Source organism: Lynx rufus, unplaced genomic scaffold (assembly GCF_022079265.1).
Source record: "Lynx rufus isolate CCGP_SWC_20201006 ecotype Redwood Valley unplaced genomic scaffold, mLynRuf1.p SCAF_4, whole genome shotgun sequence".
Lineage (NCBI taxonomy): Eukaryota > Metazoa > Chordata > Mammalia > Carnivora > Felidae > Lynx > Lynx rufus.
Window position 1 is genome coordinate 154,359,803 of NW_025814856.1, and position 14,917 is coordinate 154,374,719.

At 40.5% G+C, this 14,917-nt stretch overlaps 1 protein-coding gene across 1 annotated transcript in view; it reads right to left on the reverse strand.

The window, feature by feature from the left end:
• The window catches only part of ATP6V0A4 (ATPase H+ transporting V0 subunit a4), a 70,243-nt gene that overhangs the window by 54,292 nt on the left and 1,034 nt on the right, over positions 1 to 14,917 (reverse strand). Inside the window, exons 2-6 of the mRNA XM_047096020.1 lie at positions 14,690 to 14,768; positions 14,297 to 14,391; positions 7,025 to 7,150; positions 6,481 to 6,575; positions 5,006 to 5,132 (exon numbers count right to left, since the gene is read on the reverse strand). Coding sequence (XP_046951976.1) covers positions 5,006 to 5,132; positions 6,481 to 6,575; positions 7,025 to 7,150; positions 14,297 to 14,391; positions 14,690 to 14,768 — 522 coding nt within the window. The remainder of the gene's footprint in view (positions 1 to 5,005; positions 5,133 to 6,480; positions 6,576 to 7,024; positions 7,151 to 14,296; positions 14,392 to 14,689; positions 14,769 to 14,917) is intronic.

A 14,917-nucleotide genomic window follows, 5' to 3' on the forward strand; every position in this document is an offset into this window, starting at 1 on the left:
ATGTAACAGACATGTAAAATCTTGTTTTCATATTTTAAAAAAATTATAAATTTGGGGCACCTGGGTGGTTCAGTCGGCTAAGCATCCAAATGAAAGAAAGAAAGAAAGAAAGAAAGACAAAGAAAGAAAGAAAGACAAAGAAAGAAAGAAAGAAAGAAAGAAAGAAAGAAAAAGAAAGAAAGAAAGAAAGAAAGAAAGAAAGAAAGAAAGAAAGAAAGACAAAGAAAGAAAGAAAGAAAGAAAGAAAAAGAAGAAAACTTCACTCTCTCCCAGTTAATCTAATCCGTTATTCCTTATGGTTGAAGGCAAGGCCCCTGAAACAGGTCAAGGCAGCCTTAAAACAACAACCAACAACTGGCTACACTAGCTGGACTACAGCTGGGCCTGTTTTCAGCTCTAACCCTACACTTAAGAGACGGGTTGATAAACAAGAAACCATGCAGAAGACAGGAACCAGGATATTATAAAGCTTAAAATGAAAATAGCTGACCTAGCTTGCTAAAGTTAACTCACACACCACTTTTAATGTTTATTTATTTTTGAGAGAGAGACAGAGACAGGGCATGAGTGGGGGAAGGGAGACACAGAATCTGAAACAGGCTCCAGGCTCCAAGCTGTCAGCACAGAACCCAACACGGGGCTCAAACTCGGGAACGGCGAGATCATGACCTAGGCCAAAGTCGAATGCTTAACCAACTGAGTCCCCTAGGTGCCCCAACTCATACACAACTTCTATATTTCAGGGGTGAGTGGGTGTTCGATGTTTAACAAAGATAAAGCCATGTCTAATTTTTGACTCACTGTATGCCCATAAGAACACTGATTAAAATGCAAATCGAAAGTTCAAGTTTGACAGTTCACAAGAAAGAGAAAATATATATTTCACAAATATATATGAAAATGTTCAAGCAAAGAAATGAGCTATTTTGCTCTTATTTAGTTCGGGGTGGATGGGGGTAAAGGTAAAGTTATGAAATCCATTGTTGGAAAAGTTATAACCACACACCATTCAGGGCACTGGAATCAGGTATGGCCCCACTGAAAAGTCATTTGTCAGGACCCATCAAGTGTCATGAAAATGCCCATACCCTTTAAACCAGCAATCCTATTTCCTTGAATTTATATCATGGAAATAATTCAAAAGAAAATAATCCACATGCACGAAGATGTTCATCATAGTGTCTATATTCTGGAGAAACACAGGAAATAAAGTCCATAAATAGATAGTTAATGTCACATCAACTCACTGGAAATCCTAGGCATCAATTAAAAAGAAGATAAATTGAAACGTCTCTTTGGCAGCAGGTGAGGGGTATTTAAGATTTGGGGAGCTGCTTGGTTTACGTTATTTCCAAAGGTTCCTTTGTCCAAGAAACACTGGTCCTTTTCTGAATCCTTCAATTCCACTTGTCCCTTAATCCACCAGAACCAGGAATCTGCTCTGATCTCATCTGATCTGCTCAGTGATCTTCAATATTAACAGGCTAAGGTCATCCTTTTCCAGATGCTGACTTTATAAATACTGTCTCTACCACCATGACTATTACATGCCAAAACATGGTTGTCAAAGTGAGGATTTAAAGTCAATTTTTGAAATAATATCTATAAGGGACACATAGTGATATAGAGGAATTTTGTATTAGCTCAGATCAAGAGAAGGCCAAAAACATGATTCCATGTTTATTACTACGACCTGCCTATGGCTTATGAACAAGAGAAAAATAGCACTAGAGAAAAGTAAGCTTTCTTCCTATTTTAAATTTCATTTAACTATGAAATTGTTTTCCATGAAATAAAACCTAAGTTAATTTTTTTCCCCTCTATCCTGGAAAAGATGATGACACTCAGAAATAAGCCCAACTTGGAATTAAAAAGTAGGGCGACTTAGGGGCGCCTGGGTGGCTCAGTTGGTTAAGTACCGGACTTCAACTCAGGTCATGCTCTCACAGTCTATGGGTTCGAGCTCCAAGTCTGGCTCTACACTGACAGCTCAGAGCCTGGAGCCTGGTTCAAGTTCCGTGTCTCCCTCTCTCTGCCCCTCCCTTGACCATGCTCTGTCTCTCTCTCTCTCTCAAAAATAAACATTAAAACAAATTTTTTTTTTAAGTAAGGGAATTGAAATACTAACTGGAAGGGCAGAGGAAGTAAACCCTACGGAATTAATAACAGGAAGTGCGTGGCACTCGGCGAAGAGCCCTCTCAGCAGCCTTGTTTGAAGCATCCCGTCCACTGACTACCAATATCAGTATGCTTGTTAAAAATGCAGAATCTGGGGGCACCTGGGTGGCTCAGTCAGTTAAGCATCTGACTCTTGATCTTGGCTCAGGTCATGATCTCACAATTCATGGCTCCTCAGTGACAGTGCGGAGCCTGCTTCGGATTCTCTCCCTCCTTCTCTCTCTCTCTGCCCCTCCTCCACTTGCACCTCGCCCTCAAAATAAATAAATAAACTTTAAAAAAAAATAAAATAAACCCTCTAAAAAAAAAACAGGGCAGAATCTGAGGCCCCACCCCCACCCCACTGTATCAGAATCTGCATTTAACTAGGTACCAGGGTCACTCATGTGCCTGTGCACACTGAAGCTTGGATTGCACTGACTGAACTCAGTTCTTAGCTAAACTTCCAGGAACTGGTAGAGCTGTGTCTTGGAGGTGTTACCAACAATCAGACCTTGAACTGAACTTTTGTAGGTTTTTTTTTTTTTAGAAAAGGGGGCAGATACTGGCACAAAAACAGACACTCAGACCAATGGAAAAGAATAGAGAACCCAGAAATGGACCCACAAACGTATGGCCAACCAATCTTTGACAAAGCAGGAAAGAATATCCAATGGGATAAAGACAATCTCTTCAGCAAGTGGTGCTGGGGAAACTGGACAGCAACACGCAGAAGAATGAACCTGGACCACTTTCTTACACCAGACACAAAAATAAACTCAAAATGGATGAAAGACCTCAATGTAAGACAGGAAGCCATCAAAATCCTAGAGGAGGAAGCAGGCAACAACCTCTTTGACCTTGGCTGCAGCAACTTCTTACTCAACAGGCCTCCAGAGGCAAGGAAAACAAAAGCAGAAATGAACTATTGGGGCCTCATCAGAATAAAAAGCTTCTGCACAGTGAAGGAAACAATCAGCAAAACTAAAAGGCAACCAACAGACTAGGAGAAGATATTTGCAAATAACATATCAGATGAAGGGTTAGTATCCAAAATCTATAAAGAATTTATCAAACTCAACACCTAAAAAACAAATAATCCAGTGAAGAAATGGACAAAAGACATGAATAGACACTTCTCCAAAGACGACAACCAGATGGCCAACCAACACATGAAAAAATGCTCAACATCACTCATCATCAGGGAGATACAAATCAAAGCCACAATGAGATATCACCTCACACCTGTCAGAATGGCTAACATTAACAACTCAGGCAACAACAGATGTTGGCGAGGACGCGGAGAAAGAGGATCTCTTTTGCATTGTTGGTGGGAATGCAAGCTGGTGCAGCCACTCTGGAAAACAGAATGGAGGTTCCTCAAAAAATTCAAAATAGAACTACCCTATGACCCAGTAATTGCACTACTAGGTATTTATCCAAGGGATACAGGTGTGCTGTTTTGAAGGGACACATGCACCCCCATGTTTATAGAAGCACTATCAACAATAGCCAAAGTATGGAAAGAGCCCAAATGTCCATCAACAGATGGATGGATAAAGAAGATGTGGTATACACATATACAATGGAGTATTACTTGGCAATCAAAAAGAATGAAATCTTGCCATTTGCAACCACAAGGATGGAACTGGAGGGTATTATGCTAAGTGAAAGTAGTCAGTCAGAGAAAGACAAATATCACATGACTTCACTCATATGAGGGCTTCATGGGACAAAACAGATGAACATAAGGGAAGAGAAGCAAAAATAATATAAAAACAGGGAGGGGAACAAAACACAAGAGACTCTTAAATTTAGAGAACAAACAGAGGGTTGCTGGAGGGGTTGTGGGAGGGAGGATGCACTAAATGGGTTAAGGGCCATTAAGGAATCTACTCCTGAAATCATTGTTGCACTATATGCTAACTAACTTGGATGTAAACTAAAAAATAAATATAAAAAAGAAAGAAAGAAATGTTAAAAAAAATAAATACACGTTAAAAAATTTTAAAAATAGAGGCGCCTCAGCTGGTTAAGCATCTGACTTCAGCTCAGGTCATGATCTCGCAGTTTGTGAGTTCAAGCCGCGTGTCAGGCTCTGTGCTGACAGCTCGGAGCCTGGAGCCTGCTTCGGATTCTGTGTCTCTCTCTCTCTCTGCCCCTCCCCTGCTCGTGCTCTGTCTCTCTCTGTCTCTCAAAAATGAATAAATGTAAAAAATAATCAATTAATTAAAAAAAAGTTTTTAATAAAATATACCATGAATATATATACAATAGAATATTACTCGGTGATCAAAAGAATGGAATCTTGCCATTCGCAACAATGTGAATGGAAGTAAATGTATTACGCTAAGCAAAATAAGTCAGAGAAAGACAAATATATGATTTCACTCATACGTGGAATTTAAGAAACAAAACAGATGAACATAGGGAAAAGGAAGGGAAAATAATATAAAAACAGAGAGGGGAGCAAACCAGAAGAGACTCTGAAATACAGAGAACAAACTGAGGGTAGCCGGAGGGGACTTGGGCAGGGGATGGGCTAAATGGGTGATGGGCATTAAGGAGGGCACTTGTTGGGATGAGCACTGGGTGTTACATGTAAGTGATCAGTCGTTAAATTCTACTCCTGAAACCATTACTACACTATATGTTAAGTAACTTGGATTTAAATTTTTAAAAATAAAAGAAACGAGGAAAAAAGGGGGGGGCAGAGAAAAGAAAGGAAGCAGATATTAGCTTCAAAGAACTACAGACTCACTGTTTCAGATAAGCCCCACCCCCACCCCTGCAGGCCCAAGGCCCCAGGAAGCCAAGGAGAGAGTTCTCTGTAGCCCGTGACACCCACCGTGACGGGATCCTCCAGAGTCACGTCCATCTCACTGAACTTCAGGTAGATGTTCCCTCGGCAGACTCTCCACAGCAGCCTCTCAAAGGAAGCCATCCTCTCCCTGTTGATCACACCGGCCGTGAACCTGGGCAGTCAGACAGAGGCACTGCTGAAGCACGGAGAGCGGGAGGTAGGGAGAAGGCCCCGTAGGACGTGAGGTTATGCCACCAGGAGACAGAGGCCCGCTTCTCCCTGAGCAGGAGGCAACGACTCGGCCCTTGGTGGCAGGCGTAGGGAGGCCACCCTGCATCAGAGCCCCAACCCCACCAAGTCGTGTTTCCTCTCATGTGTTGAGGTTTCCCTACTCACCCCGATACTACGTATTCACTTATTTGCGATTAGAAATACAGTAGACCATTTGTTATGGCATCAGAACTAAAGAAAGGAACTATCCCAACTGCTCAACAATGGGCTCTGGGTATTTTTACAAATAATGTACTAAGAATGAAATATACAGGGCGCCTGGGTGGCTCAGTGAGTTAAGCCTCTGACTCTTGATTTCTGCTCAGGTCCTGCCCCTCCGGTGGTGAGACAGAGCCCCAGATCAGGCTCCGTGCTGAATGTGGTGCTTGCTTAGGATGCGCTCGCTCATGCGCTCTTTCTCTCTCTCTCTCCCCCTCTCCCTCTCTCTCTCTGCCCCCCTCCCCTACCCGTTCTCTCTCTCCTCTCTCTAAATAAATAAACTTTAATTTAAAAAATAGAAGTGTAACATACATACTAATTTCCATTCATCTCTACTTTTAAAACCATCCAGGTGTCTAGATAATTTCTGACAGAAACTTTATACTCATTTCAAAATGGTTACTTTCGGCGATCTATTAGTTTAAACCTACGCTGATCCCATATTACCTTCTGATCAAATATTTTCTATACGGATTCATCAATTTGACTTGGACACTGAATGAAATCCCTCCATTTTGAATCACCACACATTTTGGTGGGTATCATCATATCACATTACTGCTCCTTATGGATGAGCTGCTCACATAATTACCTCATTTCTAATTGCACTTCCAATGGCAAACTCCAAATCTATTTTATTATCAAAGCAGTATTCCAAAGATAAGGAAGCAGGGAACAGTTGCGAAAATCCATCTAAACAATTCTTGCCATAGTCTTGCCCTTGCGTGTGGGGACAACACAAACATTGTACTCTTCAGGCTCCAGCATGTTGGTTTCACCACTAACACGAAGTTATCACTCCACCAATCTGAAAAGGTTACTCTCGGGTTTATGACTGTGTGGAGGCCTTATATTTATTGAAATAGTCATCATTCCAGGGGCTAGTTCATTCATTCATTCATTCATTCATTCATTCATTCATTCACTCACTCACTCACTCAAACACTCAGGGAAATCCAACACCAACCAGGCACTGAGCTGTGGACCAGAAACCCATCTACATGTAACTTTCAGAGCAGAGAGACACTAACCCCAGCTTTCCGGTCACATACGCAGGCGTGGCTCTCAATTCCAGGAGGCCAGAGGTATCCTCCGTAAAGAAATCATCAGCTAGGCTGGTTTCGGTCTGAAAGTCAAAGAACCATTTATTTTCTTTTACATGCATTTGGACTACCTTAAAATCTCCCTGCGTCTCAAGGGTTTGTCCATGTTTAATGAAACTTTAATTTTCCACAAAGAGTTAGTAGAATTCAAAAAGTGGAGTGCTCCTTGCCAGATCAAAACCTTCCCCAGTCTTTTACTACCTAAAGCCCAAACCTGTCCAATCTCATGCTTTGTTCTGACTTTGTTCTGCGTGTTTAGGGCACGTACTACTTAATGAGTGCCATAATATTTCTGCCTTTAATTCACAATGGCAACATGTTTCACCCAGAATACCCTCCCCCTCACTAATGACCTAGCCATGGGACAGAAACACAGTGATTTATGCATATTCCAAAACCAGTCAGTTTTCAAAATGGAAACTTGAGGCCCTGGGGGAAAGGTCCCTTTAATAAATAATCCCCAGATAACAACCTCGAAGAAGTCCTGGGTTTTCTTCAGGAGATGTTTGAGTTCAGTCAGTTCTAGGAAGCTTTTCTTTAAAGCCTGCTGGTTCTGGTTGGCTTCCTGTAATTCTCCTTCCAGTTTTTCTAGAAGAGTCTATGCAGAATGGAAAAAGAAGGTAAAGCAGGCAGAAAGTCCTATGACATTTGCCCTACCTTCACCACTACAAATAACTAAATATCAAAAAGAATTCAGTGCATCATAAGGTAGCCTGGAGTTGAGTGGCCCATTCAGTGCAACACAGTATGACCGCAGAGCTACAAGCTAGATCCGTTTTCACCAAATGGGGAGGATTAGAAAACACTTTGGGGGGATGGAAATTAGCTTCGGGAAGCCAAGGCATTTCAGCAAAGTATGTGTCTCTTCCCCATTTCAAACACTTAAAAGGGAAGCTAAAGTGAATTTACATGTTGAGAATTCCTTCCGCCTCAAACACACTGTACTGATAAAATACAAAAAGAGAAATCACTAGTTCTGGGTTGGAGTCTGGAGAACCAGGTACGGGCAAGAGAAAAAGGCTACATAGAGAAACGGCAAGATAGGCAAGAAGACAAAATCAAAAAATAAGAAACAATCTTCCTTCCAAAATGAGCATACAAAATGAGTAAGTCTCAAGAAGAAATCTTACGATAAGAAAAATCACCAACAAAATCAACATTCAGAACACAAACTCACACTGGGTGCAATTATTTTTATGGAATAGTCTGAAAAAGAGTTTAAGGTTTTTTTTAGAATGCTCAAAGAGCACCACGTACACACACACACACACACACACACACACACACACACCTACACACACACACACACACCACTAAATTATTAAATAAGCATGTCCTAAAATGAAAAAACAGGTAAATATAAACAGGGAACCATTGGACATGTGGGGCGCCTGGGTGGCTGAGTCAGTTAAACATCCAACTCTTGATTTCGGTTCAGGTCATGATTTCACAGTTCATGGGTTCAAGCCCTGAGTTGGGCTCTGTTCTGACAGGTCTGCACTGTCAGTGGGGGAGAGATTCTCTCTCTCCCACTCTCTCTGCCCCTCCCCAGCTTGTGCTCACTCTCTCTGTCTCAAAATAAATAAACTTTAAAAACAAGAAATCTTGGAAATGTAAAATATAGGTATTGAAATTCAAAATGTAATAGGTGAGGATCTCTCTGTTGGGCACAATTTGTGAATGCACTACTGAGATTTGGCAAATAATTAAAAAATTTGAAAGCTCAGGGTGCCTGGTTGACTCAGCTGGTTAAGGGCCCAACTTGATTTCAGCCCAGGTCATGATCCCAGAGTGGTAGGATCGAGCCACACATCAGGCTCTGCACTGACCATGGAGCCTGCTTAAGATTCTCTCCCTCTCCCTCTCCCTCTCTCTCTCTCTCTCTCTCTCTCCCTCTCCCTCTGCCCCTCTCCCTGACTCTCTAAACACACACACACACACATACACACACACACACACACATATGAAAGCTCATTTCTCACTTAGTCAAATGTCCAACAACAATAGAATGGATAAAGTGTGGTACATTCAATACAAGAAACACTACCCAGCAGTGAAAATGAATTAATTTCAGAAACATGAAACAATATGGTGTCTTAAAAATAAAACGATGTAAGAAAACAGAAAGTTGCAAAAGAATAAACATGATTTCATTTACATAAAACTAAAATGTGCAAAGCTAAATCATATGCTATTTAGAAGACTAAATATGCGATAAAACTCTACAGAAACAAAGAAAAGAAAAATACAAAATTCAGGACAGTGATTATCTCCAAGGGGGGAGGAGTGCAGAGGGGAGTGGGGAGGAGAGTGGAGGGGAGAGGGGGGAGGGGAGGGCACACAGAGGGCTTTAACACCATCACTGTGGTCACCTTTATCTCATTCGGAGTGATGGCACTCAGTGTTTACTGTATCATTATTCTTTATACCTTACACACAATTTCTAAAAATTCTACTGTATCAGTTCAACATTTAACAAAAACAATGGTCAGTGAATCAGCAACCATAATAGATGAAAGTGGATTAAGGTCACCTGTTAAAAGACGGAGAAGATCATGCTAGATATTTTTTTAATCTACCCAAGAGACACCTTTACCAACGGTCTAATAAATTTTCTAATTATTAGAAAATAAACAATAAAACAAAAATATTCCTGCAAATGTTAGTTCCCCTCCCTCCCAAAAAAAGCATATTAATATCAGAAAAAAATTGAATTTTTGGTATTTTTTATGATGGAAAATTTCATACACGTTGCAGAGAGAACTCCACCATGCACATCACCCAGTGATAATCACTACCCTAAATTTTGAACACTAACTATAGTGGCAGAAAGTTGGGGGAGAAAACGAAGTTTTTTCTTAACTGCTTCTTAACCATTTGCTCTACACGCTCAATGATTCTATTAAAAATAGTGCTGGGGCCTGCTAGGAATTTACCCAAGGGATACAGGAGTATTGATGCATAGGGGCACTTGTACCCTAATGTTTATAGCAGCACTCTCAACAATAGCCAAATTATGGAAAGAGACTAAATGTCCATCAACTGATGAATGGATAAAGAAATTGTGGTTTAAATACACAGTGGAATACTACGTGGCAATGAGAAAGAATGAAATATGGCCCTTTGTAGCAACGTGGATGGAACTGGAGAGTGTGATGCTATGTGAAATAAGCCATACAGAGAAAGACAGATACCATATGTGTTCACTCTTATGTGGATCCTGAGAAACTTAACAGGAACCCATGGGGGAGGGGAAAGAAAAAAAAATGAGGTTAAAGTGGGAGAGAGCCAAAGCATAAGAGACTCTTAAAAACTGAGAACAAACTGAGGGTTGATGGGGGGGGGGGGAGGGAGGGAAGGGTAGGTGATGGGCATTGAGGAGGGCACCTTTTGGGATGAGCACTGGGTGTTGTATGGAAACCAATTTGACAATAAATTTCATATATTAAAAAGAAAAAAATAGTGCTCAGTCACTTGGGCATCCAACTTCAGTTCGGATCATGATCTCACGGTTCATGAGTTCGAGCCCTGTATCAGGCTCTGTGCTCACAGCTCGGAGCCTGGAGCCTGCTTCAGATTCTGTGTCTTCCTCTCTAACTCTCCCCACTCACACTCCATCTCTCTCTCTCTCTCTCTCTCTCTCTCAATAAGTAATAAACATTAAAAAAAAAACCTTTTTTTAAAAATAATTCTGCCTTTAAAAATATTTTGGACAACAGCCCATTATTTAAAACATAGTTTACAAAGTGATAGTTAAATGCAAAAAGTAGAAAATTATAATGTAGACAATGGACATGGGGTTACATAAAAATATAGCTGATAAGGATAAAACCTAAAAACTGAGAAGTTATGGCAGTTTCTGCTGAGATGGTGGATTTGTGGGTAGTTTTTTTTTTTCTGAATTAATATTTCCTCTAGGATTGTTATGAAAGCCTCTTTAGAAAATTTGCAAGTCAAGGGCCCAAAGCCACTTGTGTACTCTTGCACAATCTTGAAGGATTCCCCTTCATAGGAATGCTGGAGGAACACTCAACTAACTGCCAGACCGTTGAATCAGTCTGTTCCCTTGGTCAATGGTTAGACAAATATTGCTACGTACAAGCTCATGCCATTCTAATTTCATCTTTACAACAAATAATACCCAGGAGGAAAATACTGAGGAAGGGCTGTTGGTACACATTGGACTGTAATCTAACTGGTTACCAGTATAAATGTATGAAAGTGTAGAGTTTCAAAACCAACCAGTGGGCCAATGCCTACCTCCTTTGGAGGCAATGATTTTTGTTTTTTTTAAGTACTATCTGAAACGTATAACCAACTCAATATCTTCCAAAATATCCAGGTTTTAGTATGGCCAGGTCCAAAATATTTTCCAGGGGAGTTGCCAGTCTCGTATCTCTGTTAGAGTATCTTTATTTATACTACTAAAGGCTTCAAAAATTTCAAGAACTTTACATTATCTTTAAAGAAAACAAACAAACAAACCCAGCCAGAGATAAGGCTCAGCTCAGTGAAGCTCCCCTCCCTTCCTGCCTCCTTTAATGGGCCCTTCCTTTTCTTAGCATAAAATATCCAATTTTTTAAATCAAGATCTACAGGGCCTTCCAGGATCTGGCTCTGCCTACCTTTTGACATTCTATCTCACTGCCTCACCCCTCCCTCCTTTCACCACCATCTGCTCTAGAAGCTCCTAATGGACATGGCCATGTTTTGTTTCTCTCTAAGCTACCTTGTGCATGGTGGGCACTCAAAGTTTTATAAAAGGAAGGAGAGAGGGAAAGAAAGGGGTAGTCCCCTCAGTTATAATGTCCTTGGCTAAAGAAAACAGCTGGCTGAGGCACAGCTGATCCCAGAAGCCAATCGAGGAGAGGCCTCAGTCTAGAGTAGATATAAAGCATGAGTCATTTCCCACCAGAAAGATGATTAGTTAACAACACATTGGATCCAGCAATTTCACTTCTGGGTATTTATCCGAAGGAAACAAAATCACTGTCTCGAAAAGATGCCTGCAGTCCCGTGTTCATTGCAGCATCATTTACAAGAGTGAAGACAACCTAACTGTTCATCAACAGATGAACGTATAAAGATGGGGTATATGTGCACAGGGAAATATTACTCAGCCATAATAAGAAGGAAATCCTGCCATAACAATGGCATGGATGGACCTTGAGGGTATACTAAGTAAGATAAATCAGGCAGAGAAAGACAAATACTTTATGATCTCACTTAAATAGGGAATCTTAAAAAAAAAGAAACAAAAGAAAAGAAAAAAAACAAAAAGTTGAACTCATAGATACAGAGAACAGACTGGTGGTTATGGGGGCTTCGGGGTGTGAAATGGGTGAAGGTGGTCTTCCAGCTATAAGATAAATAAATCCTTAGGCTATAATGTATAGTACAGTGACAATAGTTAAGAAAAGAAGGAAGACAAGACAAGAAAAAGAAGATCCCATCGTGCCAGCAAAAGTCTTGTTCAGTAGCATCAAAAAGGCAAGACTTCACTGCTTCTAAGAACTTTGTGTCCTGGGTGGCTCATTCAGTTAAGCATCCGACTTTGGCTCAGGTCATGATCTTGCAGTCGGTGAGTTCAAGCCCCACATCAGGTTCACTGCTTTCAGAGCTGGGCCCACTTCCGATCCTCTGTCCCCCTCTTTCTCCTCCTCCCCTGCTTGCGCTCTCTCAAAAATAAATAAAACATTACATTTGCAACTACCTGGATGGAACTAGAGGGTATTATGCTAAGTGAAATTAGTCAGAGAAAGACAAATATCATATGACTTCACTCATATGACACTTTAAGATACAAAACAGATGAACATAAGGGAAGAGAAGCAAAAATAATATAAAAACAGGGAGGGGAACAAAACATAAGAGACTCTTAAATATAGAGAACAGAGGCTTGCTGGAGGGATTGTGGGAGGGGGGATGGGCCAAATGGGTTAAGGGGCATTAAGGAATCTACTCCTGAAATCATTATTGCACTACATGCTAACTAACTTGGATGTAAATTAAAAAATAAATAAATTATTTAAAACAAAAAGAAATATAAAGTAAAAAAAAAAATCATCAATGGATCATAGAACAGAAAATTTCCATAGCCTCCAAGTATCCCCACACAAAATATTTAAGTGAACAATGGGAAAATATTAACTTTACATGAGTGCAATCTGATGAATACAACCTTAACCAAGAGATCAAATTTAATGTCAACAATTCTGGGACAAATGGATATCATGTGCCAACGTACATAATGCACTGAGAAGGATGTAGTATCACTGTGTGGTATTCCCAGCAGAAATGCATAAGTTGAATCTAATCATAAGCATAGAAAATCAGGTAAACCCAAGTTGAGGGACACTCTAGTAAATGGTTAAGACTTCTCAAAATTGTTATGGTTGAGTAAGACAGTAAGACTGACGACTTGTGGCAGAGAGATAAGAATAAAGTGCAATAACAATTAAATACAATGCATGATACTAGACTGGAGAGGAGAATAAACAGACTACAAAATTTGTCAAATTTTCTGTAAATGACATTGTTGAGACAGTTGGTCACATTTGAACAAGGTCTGTAAATGAGATATATAATAGTATTGTCTCAATGTTAATGTATTGATTTTGATCACTGTAGTGTGTTTATGCAAAAGGATGTCCTTTTTCTCATGAAAAGTACTCTAAAGTATTTAGGGGTTAAGGACGTATCTACAGCTTACTCTCAAATAGTTTAGAAAAAACTTGTATGCACATTTATCTGTGTGTAGTGTGTATAAGGAGAAGAAAAAGAAAGAAAAAGAGAGCGAAAGGGAGTGAAAGAGAAAATAAGAGAGAAAAATATGCAAAATATTAACAGTTAAGGTATTTGAGACAAGTATAAACAGGAGTTTCCTGGCCTATTCTTTCAATTTTTTTTATAAATTTGTAATTATTTCACAATAAAATGTATCTCCCCCACAAAAAGTATATGGGTTCTGAATACCAATGGGATAAGTTCCTGGCTCCTTCATTTATTAACTCTATGATGACAGAAATGTTACTTGACGTCTGATTCAAATATTTGACCTGTAAATAGGGACAATCATTGACCAAATACAATTACATGTAAAACATACAATATGTTTTGAGCAGTATTTTGGACCTAGGGAATACTCAATAAAAATTATATCTCTCAAATAGATAGATAGGTAGATAGATAGATAGACAGATAGATAGATACAACATTAAAAAAGAGAGAGAGAGAATTTATGTCCATCAATGAAACCACTTCTCAAAGTGGGGTGAGCTCCCTTCGGGCTGCAGTAGGAGAAAAAAAGAGCTCTCCCCATGATCAGAAGTGACTCTAAAAATTGTACAGTGGGGGTGGGGTGCCTGGGTGGCTCAGTGGGTTAAGCTTCCAACTCTTGGTTTCAGCTCAGGTCATGATCTCATGGTTGGCAGGATTGAGCCCCATCTCGGGCTCTGCACTGACAGCATGCAGCCTGCTTGGCATTCTGTCTCTCCCTCTCCTCTGTCCCTCCCCAACTCACATGCACACACCCACTCTCTCTCTCAAAGTAAATAAACATTTAAAATGAAAATAAAAATTTTACAGTGGGATTTTCCTGGGGGATTAATACTGAAAAGTGGACAGTCACATAAATCCGCCCCTACACCTTCTGCAACTGGGTAAAGATCCGTGAGTGGTTTTTTTTGAGCTCCTCAGGAGACAGGCTTCGTGACTGTCTTTAGCAAAGTAGAAAAGAACCTACCTCCAGGGTAATCATTTCCCGTGGGAGAGGGGTTGGTGGGGCTTTCTCTGGCAATTGAACTGCGATCTCATTTTGCATCTCATCTTCCAGAAAACCTGTGGGATGAAACCCCACGAGAGAGCCCAAGGTGACTGTGTTTTCTCACCTAAGAAGTGGGCCCAAGCAGACAGGTACCTTTCAGCCAGCCCAGCTACCTGAGTTCCCCGCCACCCCCCGCCCCCGCCCCCCCAGGACTGCCATGGCACCAGCAACCCAACCCTAATTTCCCCACTCTGTCTCTAGAATCACCTCAAAAAGTATACAAACAGGTACATGTTTGTTATAATCTAGTTCTGCAAACCATTTACCTCCCAACCAGGTGACACTTAGACAGTAAACAGAAAACTGGCTTACGGAGAATTCTCTCCAGCGACTCACACCTTCTGACTTCATTCACAAATTTTCTTTGGAAGCTGTTCACATTCACATTTAACTAGAGTGGGGGGAAACCAGAAGCCACACATTAGTAGCAACAGATGTCAATGTATTCCCTTTGGTTATTATTATTATTAATGCTGGGGAATTATTATTATTATTATTATTATTATTATTAATGCTGGGGAAGGTTGCTGGAACCATCTT